Here is a 10,320-nt window from a genome sequence, read left to right on the forward strand (position 1 = left end):
AAAGATCTCTAGGTGTGAAGGAGGTGTCAAGGTGGTATTGAGGTGGTATTGTCTGACGGCAACAATTTTGGGATGTTGTTTCGGAGACTTGGTGAAAACTTCTAGCCAACTGGATAGATTCAAGCACCTCGGGATTACATACTGACAGGCTTCTTATTATGTTGACCCCCAGAACCTTTGCTTTTGTGCTTGTACCGATGCGGACTTCTCTACTGAGCTGCGCAGTCACTCTGATCCAAGGTAGAATCATTTTGTATCCTAAGCAGTCATAAGCCGCAAATGGATGAAGAAGCATTCAGAGGGAATATTCACAACCCGGAATGGCCGTGCGCCAGTTATGCGCCAATCGGACGCACAAGAGGACGTCCACATACAGGTCGATTTCCGTATGTGAGTATTAACTACAGTATGAGGAGTGAATACTCCTCGCCGACCAAGATGTTGACCGGTCCCAGCAACCGACACACATCTCGACTCAGCCCAACAACCATTCTCAATCCACCTTGCGCCAGGGAAATGCATACTTGTGCACCATCTTCGTCTTCTGGGCCCTTTTCGTCGTCGGGCCCCTGTTTGTGCCCTTTTTCCTACACCACATGGTCGAAAGACTTTGCTGCATATGCGTCATCAGCATGTTCTTCGCTTTGTCCCTGCACAATTGTATAAAATGTCGCCTTGAGCTTGTTCTCACGTGCACTCTTGGGTAGGTTGACAGCAATCCAGACGGAAAATATCTTGCTTACTCAAGAATCCGGCAGATATCTTGCCGTCCTGATGGTATTTCTGCAGATAGAATGAGTGGTCTCGGAAGAAAGATGGTTGGGTATCGAGAAACGGTCAAGCAGACGGCGTATGAAGGACGGCGCAGAAATATGGTTGGGGGTGTTTGTGCAGATTCAGGATCCGGGTTGTTAATGGCAGACGAAGTGGATTGGACTGATTGTCTCAGCAAATGGCATTGACAAGGCACTCATTTGCCCCCGAGACATCCATCCAACCATCGAGTCGGGCTCAATTCAGAGTGAAAGGATTTCACCAGATCCTATTTCCTGCGCCATGGGAGCTCAAAAATGCCTCTAGCTCTCTGGCAGCTGCCACTTCAGATGTTTCGGAGGAGGCGTAGCATCCTCGACCAGTACAATAGGAGGCGTTGTTTGTATGCCATCTGATGGGGGTCCAAGAAGCACCGTGTCAATGGAATTGTCCGTGACCTCCACATGAGCTTCCGATTCAGTAGGCGCTGCTGTCCCGGCGAGCACTGGTGGGCTCGTACTAGGTCGTTCAATCAGACTGGGGTCGAATTGGGGATCCCCAAGTCGGTTACCGTCCTCTTTGTCGTCGCCGTCCGATGAAGGATCCCCGAAGCTGACTGGCGTCGGCGGTGAGTACAAATCGGCGGGACTCAACGCGTTCTCAACCGAGTCCTCCGAAGGGAAGCGCCGATGGCCCTTTAAAATCCCCAGACGCCTCCGCACTCCTCCCGCTGAGTTAGATCTTGACACTGGAGAGTTCTGTGAAGGCGTGTCGGGGCTGGAGACATTAATAAATCGAGTACTCGGAGATCTGGACAAGACACTCTGCACCAGAGGCAGCTCAAGGTAGCTGTTCAAATTCCCCTTGGAGAACAACACCAACCCGAGGCATACCAAGATGAGAATCAACTGCAGGAAAGACATTCGCTTCTGAAAGATGACCTCGTCGGCAAGTACGCCGAGCCGGGCATTGATGGCGATATTTTCCTGTTGATAGCGTTCGCGCTGCATCTCAAGCTCGATGACCGTCGACTGCCACAGCTGGTCGTACTGTTGGCGGAACTCTCTGAGCTCATTGAGGACTGTTGTGTTGAGATGTTCGAGGAAAGACGTTGTTTTGGCCAGCTGTCTCTGCTCCACTTTGTGGAATGCATCTCGAAGTGCGCGAGATTGATCTTCTATGTATTGAAGAGACAGGGATGAGTTGGATTCAAGTGTTTGCAGGCGCTTCTGAACCGACTTGAAAAACGACTCTTGCATTGTTGGGGCGGGGTGAGCAGCCTGCGTCGAGGACACGGATGGTCTCGAACTGTTGCTGGTAGGGGGAACAGACGAAGCGTTGGCAGCTGCTGAATCAACCATGGAATTGGATTTAGACGTCGTGACTGACCCGTCCATGGATGTTATTGTGACATTGCCCGTTCCCATGGACCTTGGAACCTGGACATCCATGGCAAAGTTTATAGCCTCCGAATTAGGGGACTGAGTGGCATGCTGCCGATCAAGAGCATCGGAAGTTGTGCTTGCATTGCCTTTTTTGGGCTTGCACATGTCGAGCGGATGGTTTTGATCCGCCAAATCATTGAAGACTCTCGACGAAAGCGCTGGCGAGGTGGAGATTGCGCCTTTATTAACTTCAAGGAGGTTTTGAGTGGTATTGAGAGAATCTTCCATCTGGGATGGATCTGATGTAGTTGCTGGATCAGCAGTCTTGATAGAGTTTTCGAGGACATCGGCCTCTGTCAAAAGCCGCTCGGCCACTGCTTCCGGCACAGGTCTATCTTCTGCATTTTCAGTGCCTTCGTGCTCCACTTTACCATCATCTTCCATTTGGACTGATTCAAGATCGTGCTTGTACTCCTCCAGCATTGTAGTTCCATGAACCCTGACGAGGCTGACGGGGCAGTAGAACTCATTGCCATAGTGAGTGAGAAATTCGATGCGCAGATAGCGTGCCCAAATGACTGGATTCTCAACCAAGAATGCTTGGACCTCACGGGTGTTTCGAGCTTCAAAAGTCCCTAGTGTCTTCCACTTGTCGGTTTTCACTGGGTACTTGTCAGATACGCCTACTCGAAAAGTGTGGAAAGTTGAGCTGAAGAACTCGAAGTTTGCCAGCACAATAGTGTCGATTGAAATATCGTCGCACAGTTCCAGGATCAAGAATTTGTTCTGAGCCGAGCACTCGTTGAGCATGTAAGAGTCCTTGTTATTACCCAACACGGCCGAGGCGCTTCTCGCTTCCGGATTGGTCTTCAGAACATTGGCAGCGCAATCAAAAGAGGCATAGTTGAATCGTTCTTTGCAGGTTGTGCCGGCGTCTTTGCTCCTCGCGCCGGCTCTCGGACCACGCCCCGGTTCCATCTCGACCGAGCTGTCGCGGATCCCCTGATGCGCCCTGGGTTGACCCTGCTTGGGAGGGTCGAGAGTGTCAGAAACAAAGCCAGAGAAGTCCAAATCTATTTCAGCATCGTCCCCCAAGGAGTCGAGGGAATCCCGCAGAGGCGCGGGTCGTTTCCTCGCCTCTCGACCTTCGATTCCAGGTCCCTTGCCAATATGTTCAGACTGACCCGACTTTTTGAGATTCTCTCGCTTCCAGTCCTCAAAAGATAGGAATTTTCCGTCTTCGAGCGGAGAATCTTCCTCCAACACATCATGGCCTGTACCTGACGGAGTACCATGCAACTCGGTCTGGGAAGGGCCCGGAGTTGGCTGCTCCTGCGAGGTGTGCGCAATTTGAACCGAGGAATTGTTCTTGGATTGTGAACGAATAGTAGACAGGGCCAATGGGGAGGAAGTCGGATGAGAACTGTCAGTTGCAGAAGAGGTAGAAGATACGGTATTCTCGCTGAGAGAGCCAGTGGGTTCGATCGTTGCGGACGTAACGTTGGTCTTCCGAGAAGATGCAAGGCATTGCTGAGGGAGACTATGGGTAATGTAGTTAACCGTGCGGAAAGGACAAGTGGAAGGCGTGATTGTTGTCGTGAATGAACTCGATGTACCCGCAACGAGGGTGACGAGGAGAAGTAAGACCAGCTCCGTAAATTGCATTGTCAGCGTTGTCCATGGAAGATCGTAAATGGAGACCCTGACGCCGAATGGATCATTCGTGTCGGCTCATAACTTTTCATCTCATCACCGGCCATGGGCACACCGCTCTGACAACTACTCCATATCCCAGTTGGAAATGGAAGTCGGTCTGGTGGCCACGCGAATCCGCCAAGGGAACGGCACCCTTGGGCCAAGCCGTCATGCCGCTCTATGAGCTTCTGGCTCCTGGCAGTATTTATGGGGCCAAATCGAGATTCTGTTAAAACAGCATGACACTATTTCCCAATCGATCTGTCTCAACATCTCGAAGTCTCTCGATCTCTTTCCTGTTGAACACCAAGCACCTTCAGTGGGCAAATGCTCGCATCATATTCCAGCGGCTCAAGGTACGAATTATTGCTTGTTCGTGAGGTATCACTTCTGGTTTTCGATCTAATTCTCCGATAACGCGCTGTGCACCCTCGCACAAGGAAACCAATCATCGACGCAATGAAGTCCCGGCCATATTGAGTCCAGTTCCGTGCAGACTGCTCCGTACATGATACGGAAACCTAGATATTCCGTGCGCGCATATTAATTCTTGGGACACTGATAACCGCCAAAGCGCTATTCTCGAACGAGTCTGGGCATCTGAGCGACCTAACAAGAGACGGTTGAAATCGTTCGCGTACGGTCAAGCGACAGAGTGTTATGGGAGGCTGCATGCAATAAAGAGAGCGAAGTCTCTCACCGACGTCTCACTGATCTCTCCCTAGCACATCCTCTCCACAACCCCAAGCTCTTCATTTTGCACAACAGCACCACTTCCTCCAAACTCAGTCTCTCGTCTGGTCATTCTCAACGCCTGCCTTTCATTCTCATCAATCTCCTTCAATGTTTCGAGACTCCCGAAAGATGGCAGATATGCTTTCCAGAGCCAGGATGGCCCTTTCCTTGCTCCGCAACAATCCCTCTGCGTGGTTTCGTGATGCCACTATTGGGACCGTGTGTTGCTGGCTGCCGAGCCAGTTGCATTCATCGACTACAGTGAAGGTAGTTACTTACGCACGATCGTGAGTGTTTTGTGGGATGATATTTTCTCTCCTCAAGCTGACTGACGCCGGACGTCTAGTACCATATGGTAGCGGGCGAGAGCTTCCAGAGTGTATGAAGATCCTCGATCCCATCCTCACGTCATCAACCTCCTATTTGCCCTCCATAATATCCAAGAGCGCCGGCTTACCTTCACTAGACGAACTGGATGGTTGAAGACGATGATGCTTGTAAAGAGCTGGTTCGTTCTGCTGGAGCAAGGCTGTATGGAGTCGACAACGGGCCCTGCCCTTCTGTGCACTGGACTTCCGTCAAGGGTAAGTCATCAGACCTCTCACCAACTCCGCAAAGAAAGATGGTTCTGAAACCCTACAAGTCAATGTCAACATCTCAGGCACCCCTGGCTCGGGCTTTCTGTGGGGTTCCCTCTCACCACGGCCTGACAACATCCGAATCTTCAAGGAGCCCGCGGATGCTTGTGCGCTACATGGTTGCGAGGCCATGATACTGCGTGACTGTACCGCCAGTACGGACATGCTTATCGGAATCGATAGCATTGCAGAGCGCACATGGGACATCCTGTGTATGAAGATGAGCGAGGATTATGACTGTAAGCTTATCTCAATATCCTCCAACCTGCTATCACTGACCTATTTTGTCAAGATCCATGGATGGCTGTTGCGGTGAAGGATGCCGGCCCTTTACCCGACCTGGACTCTGATAGCTGTGGTTGCCAGGACCCATCGGCGTGTGGATGCATCATCATAGGATGAAGAGTGAAGATAAGCCAACGAAACCTGCACAGCAATGGACGGTTTCTGGCACCGGAAAGGCATGTGTTCGGAGATGCGGTATCCGTCTTGCCGAAGGGTGAACTGATGAGGTTGCAAGAAGAAGGATAGCCACGACAAGGGTATGCCGGGCACTGTAAAACATTGGAAAGAGCACGTCTAAGAGAATGGCTAGAGTCTTGCAAATGATGTACAAAACATGCGATAGGCTGCGTTAGGTACCGTGCCATCATTTGTCCATACAGTAGCAAGGACACCAAGGGCCAAAGTGCCCGGGGGACTTTTGTGAAGAGTCTCTCTGCTTCGTTCTCCAAAATTCTAGTCCGGCTATTGGTGCTGGGAATGCAATAGTAACTCTCACCTAACCATTATATTAACAGATGGCCGTTGGGCGGTAGGAGGCGCCTTTGCAGCACCAAGGCACTAACCCTTCAACTCTTCAACTTGCTGCGCCCCCTTCACGTTGCTTGCCCATTATTTAATCTTCCGGTTAGCTCACCTTCCTCAATGCTAGATCGAGCCCTACATCTGCCTTACATGGTGTCCTGCCCTTACCTTGAAGGCTGCAGTTCATTCAAGACGAAAATTTGAATTCTTTTCGAAATCATGCAGCGGTTTGAACATAGGCGCCTGAACCTGAAAACTCGTCAAATCCGAGTACTGAAAGTCCACGAACCGAGTCGTCAAGACCATGCATATGCAAATTCGCCCCAGAGAGACAGATCGTCCTGTTCCAATCAAAAAGAATTGATCTCATGCTCCATACAGCATGTCACCTTGGATGGTGTAAGTCCATCGCCTTATGTGGCGCTGTCATATGTATGGGGAGACCCCGAACCATCTGGCCACATACTTCTGAATGGAAAGCCATTCCCCGTCGCAAGAAACTTGCTTGAGTTCTTGAAGCACTTCGTCAGACTACGGCGGAAGGAGTGGCTGCAGGAGGAGAGCTTCTTATGGATAGATGCTATTTGCATCGATCAAGAAAATGAACAGGAACGCAACCATCAAGTAGGCCTCATGAGAAGCGTTTATCAATCGGCTCGATTGGTCCTGATCTGGCTTGGCCCAAAGGAAGGTGAACATATGCCGTGGCTCAGGAGCTTTTTGCATTATAACCTTCCTCCAAATGGGAGCAAGGCACGAGAAGCTATAGCAAATCTCATGTCCGACAAGTACTTTGAACGTGCTTGGACGGTTCAAGAAGCAGTGCTTGCCCGGGACAAACGACTTCTCTCAGGATCCCACGACATGTCTTGGAAGATGCTGGAGGATCTCGTTACTGCTCAAGGATCGGCTCCTTGCAATGAACTCCCTGATCGCGAGTTCTTCAATCGTCGGAACCCTCATCCCAACCTCCCTGGCTACGCGTTCTTAAATCTTTCGAAATTTCTGCCACGCCAAAGTCTGACCTTTGCACTGACCTTCTTTCGTCGACGAGAATGTGAACTCTTGCATGATCGGGTTTTTGCCTTGGTCGGACTCTCTCAGATTGCGCCCGAGTTCCCGGTGGACTATGGGTGCTCCGCATTAGAGTTGATGCTGAACACACTCAGCTTCTGTGTCCTCGAAATATTGGAAGAGAATCTCGTCCCTGGAAACACAAAAGAGCGGCTCCGTCAGTTTGGGCTCGTCAGCCGAATCTTGGTTGAGTTGCTAGACTTGGAAGATTGCACTTCCAACAAAGAGCTACCACAGACTGACAATGAACGGCCGCGAAGGAGACTTTTCCTGCCACAGATAGTTTTCCGAGAAGAGTTAGATGTCCCGGAGCGTAACGAGGATCTCCTATCCCACCAAAGTCACCCGCTTCTTGACGCAATAGACGATATGGCGGCGTGGAACAGATTACACTGTTTGTTGAAACTGGACGCTAACATCGACGTTCTCAGAATCACCAGAAATTCTTGGCTTGTTGTCAGAAAGTCCCTCGGACACTACAGCGTTATTGGGCGTATTTGTATTCAGGACAGACGATATGATGGCTACAAAGAATTACCACGGGTAATGTTCTACGACAAATATCCGGAAGAAGGTTTACCCAGCGTCAAAGTACGACCGCGGGGTGATATCCCAGCTTTACATGACCTTGCGCCTGTTGGTGAGTTGGGGGAAGTTGAGGTAACAGACGCTCGAGCGTTTGTGCTATTATTTGGACTTCCCGAAAACCAAGAACTTCGGCTAAAGATTTTGCACATGTATGCTGAGCACGACGATACCTACAATGCCAACAATATCGTGATGTCTAGTTGCTCTTGGTAGGAAGACCTGTTGCTAAAATCGTCAGGTAGTTATGGTGTCTTTATTCCTTCCCATGTATTCTGCTTTGAGAGGAGTCAAACACGAGTCCAACCTGTGTTTGACAACATCGTATTTTCAGCTTTACTTTGTGAAATCAGAAGGATAAATTAAGATTCCCATCTTCGTGCCTGTGACGAAGGGCACTTCCGCAAGCATATTCATAAACTTGTGGAGGTTGACATGTCTCTGTGATCAGATTTGGAAGATGCACCCCCGCACATTCATCCCAGAATGGCTAGTGTTCATCCTAAATAGGCAACAACTACGCTTTAATTAACATCCTGTAAGCTAAATGCGTCTAGCTGATCAAGGAGCGAGTGCGCACGTGCAAGGGAAGGTGAATGGCGAGATGACTCGATGGTTATAAAAGCGGCGCGGTGTGGTCATGAGTCACGTGATTCGCCAAGCTATGACATCGTTAGAAATTTTGTCAAGATATATGGAGCATATGCGTCTCGGCGTGTTGAGAAACCAGCCTGACTAGTCAAGGTAATTCTTTGTTTCTTTGGGATGGGCCGGATGGAGAGGGATCAGATGTGCGAAAGGTGACCAGTTGTGTGCTCTTATCTCCTTCGGTCGGACATGTTCTCCCGGAACGTTGGATTGCAGGTCCTTCGAAGCTGCGCTCGCACGAGAAGAGCTTGCGTTCATCGCGCCCCTGCAACCAAATTCGTCTCCAGACGCTTTTCCTCGTCTTCATCATCGGCATTCAGCAATGGCGCTGCTCCGACGACGCACCCTCTTGCCGGGGTTGCTACACAGCTCGATCATGTGGCACCCAGATTCGAGATAGATCCGGACAACATTCAAATCCTCGATTCTCCAGTCGCTTTCTACGATACCCTGAAGGTAGACACACAATGCGCCTGTGGGAAAGCGGCCAGCTAAGGTGTGCTGCAGGCCAAAATAAAAGGAGCAAAAAGACGGATATACCTGTCTACATTATACATTGGCAAAACCGAGCATGAGCTCATCGAGACTCTCAGGGAAGCACTGGAGAAGAACCCGAACCTCGAGGTGTCAATCCTCACCGATGCGCTCCGAGGCACTCGTGAGGATCCTGATCCGTCATGTGCCACCCTCGTCGCCTCGTTAATCGTCCAATTCGGCGATCGGGTCAGAATCTCCATGTTCCACACCCCAAATTTGAACGGATGGAAGAAAAAGTACATGCCCAAACGGATAAACGAAGGATGGGGCTTGCAACACATGAAGCTCTATGGCTTTGATGACGAGGTAATGCTCTCGGGGTATGACTGCTCTTCACTACGGTTTCCAGACAACGGTCTAACCCTGCCAGCGCCAATTTGTCCAATGACTACTTCACCAACCGTCTTGACCGTTACCACATTTTCTCTTCTAAAGAGCTCACTGATTTCTACGGGGCCGTTCACGAAGCAGTCTGCGACCTGTCTTACCAACTCATCCCCTCCGAGGAGCGTCTCGGCGGCTTCGAGTTACTTAGCCCTCATGAGCGAGGATACCCAGACCCGTTATGGCACACGAAAAGATTCAAGGCGTACGCTAAAGAAATCTTGGAACCATTAATCCATAAGAAAGCTAGACAAAAGATGTTTCCAGTCGAATTCACGCACCAAAAGACCTTCGTCTATCCGCTGGCCCAATTCGACGTCCTCCTGGGTGCGCCAAAGAATATGGCCGTACTCGACTATGAGTTTGCACAATACACTTCGACTGAGAAGCCTGCAATTACTAAATTGCTGACAACCCTCGCCAAAGACGAACGACTGCACAAATCAACGTGGATATTCACTGCGGGATACTTCAATATCGACCCAGACATCTGCAAACTCCTCATAGCAGCCGCCCCCGAAGGCGCGCCGGTACTAACACCAGGCACAAAAGCTTTCGAAAAGGCGTGCACCGTGATTACGGCATCGCCGTGGGCCAATGGATTTTACGGCAGCCGTGGCGTGAGCGGTATGCTGCCAGCAGCGTATACCCTCCTATCCCGACGTTTCCTACGTACCGTGTACAACGCTGGGAAAGAAGACGTGATTCAACTGAAGGAGTGGAGAAAAGGCACAGTCGGTGAGCCCGGCGGAATGACATACCACGCCAAGGGCCTGTGGGTGACTCTTCCACCTCAGTTAGATGCCGAAGGGCAAGCCGTCCAAGAACCCGGTCCGAGCATCACGGTAGTGGGGAGCAGCAACTACACGAAAAGAAGTTACAGTCTCGACCTAGAGATTGGAGCAATGATCATCACAAGCGACGAAGGACTCAAGACAAGGCTGAAAGAAGAGACGGAGAATTTGCAGAAGGATGCAACGGTTGCGACGCAGGATGACCTCGCGAGGATTGATCGAAGGGTAGGTCTGAAAGTACGGCTAGCCCTTTGGCTTGTTGAGGCCTTGGGAGGGGCGCTGTGA

At 50.5% G+C, this 10,320-nt stretch overlaps 4 protein-coding genes across 4 annotated transcripts; 3 read left to right on the top strand and 1 right to left on the bottom strand.

Annotated features, from left to right (window-relative positions):
* Positions 1-1,076: 1,076 nt before the first annotated feature.
* On the bottom strand, positions 1,077-3,803 carry A1O5_04829 (uncharacterized protein; the record flags this gene model as incomplete). Its single annotated transcript, XM_007745433.1, has 1 exon — positions 1,077-3,803. The coding sequence occupies one exon, from the start codon at positions 3,801-3,803 to the stop codon at positions 1,077-1,079; it is 2,727 nt and encodes a 908-aa protein (XP_007743623.1).
* Positions 3,804-4,724: 921 nt separating this feature from the next.
* A1O5_04830 (uncharacterized protein) lies at positions 4,725-5,608 on the top strand (the record flags this gene model as incomplete). Its single annotated transcript, XM_007745434.1, has 5 exons — positions 4,725-4,835; positions 4,915-4,947; positions 5,035-5,152; positions 5,212-5,445; positions 5,499-5,608. 5 exons carry the CDS (start codon positions 4,725-4,727, stop codon positions 5,606-5,608), a joined length of 606 nt encoding a protein of 201 aa, XP_007743624.1.
* A 624-nt stretch (positions 5,609-6,232) lies between these two features.
* A1O5_04831 (uncharacterized protein) lies at positions 6,233-7,888 on the top strand (the record flags this gene model as incomplete). Its single annotated transcript, XM_007745435.1, has 1 exon — positions 6,233-7,888. One exon carries the CDS (start codon positions 6,233-6,235, stop codon positions 7,886-7,888), a length of 1,656 nt encoding a protein of 551 aa, XP_007743625.1.
* A 621-nt stretch (positions 7,889-8,509) lies between these two features.
* Positions 8,510-10,320, top strand: A1O5_04832 (phosphatidylserine synthase; the record flags this gene model as incomplete). Its single annotated transcript, XM_007745436.1, has 3 exons — positions 8,510-8,776; positions 8,828-9,177; positions 9,228-10,320. 3 exons carry the CDS (start codon positions 8,510-8,512, stop codon positions 10,318-10,320), a joined length of 1,710 nt encoding a protein of 569 aa, XP_007743626.1.

Source organism: Cladophialophora psammophila (assembly GCF_000585535.1).
Source record: "Cladophialophora psammophila CBS 110553 chromosome Unknown aczJe-supercont1.6, whole genome shotgun sequence".
Lineage (NCBI taxonomy): Eukaryota > Fungi > Ascomycota > Eurotiomycetes > Chaetothyriales > Herpotrichiellaceae > Cladophialophora > Cladophialophora psammophila.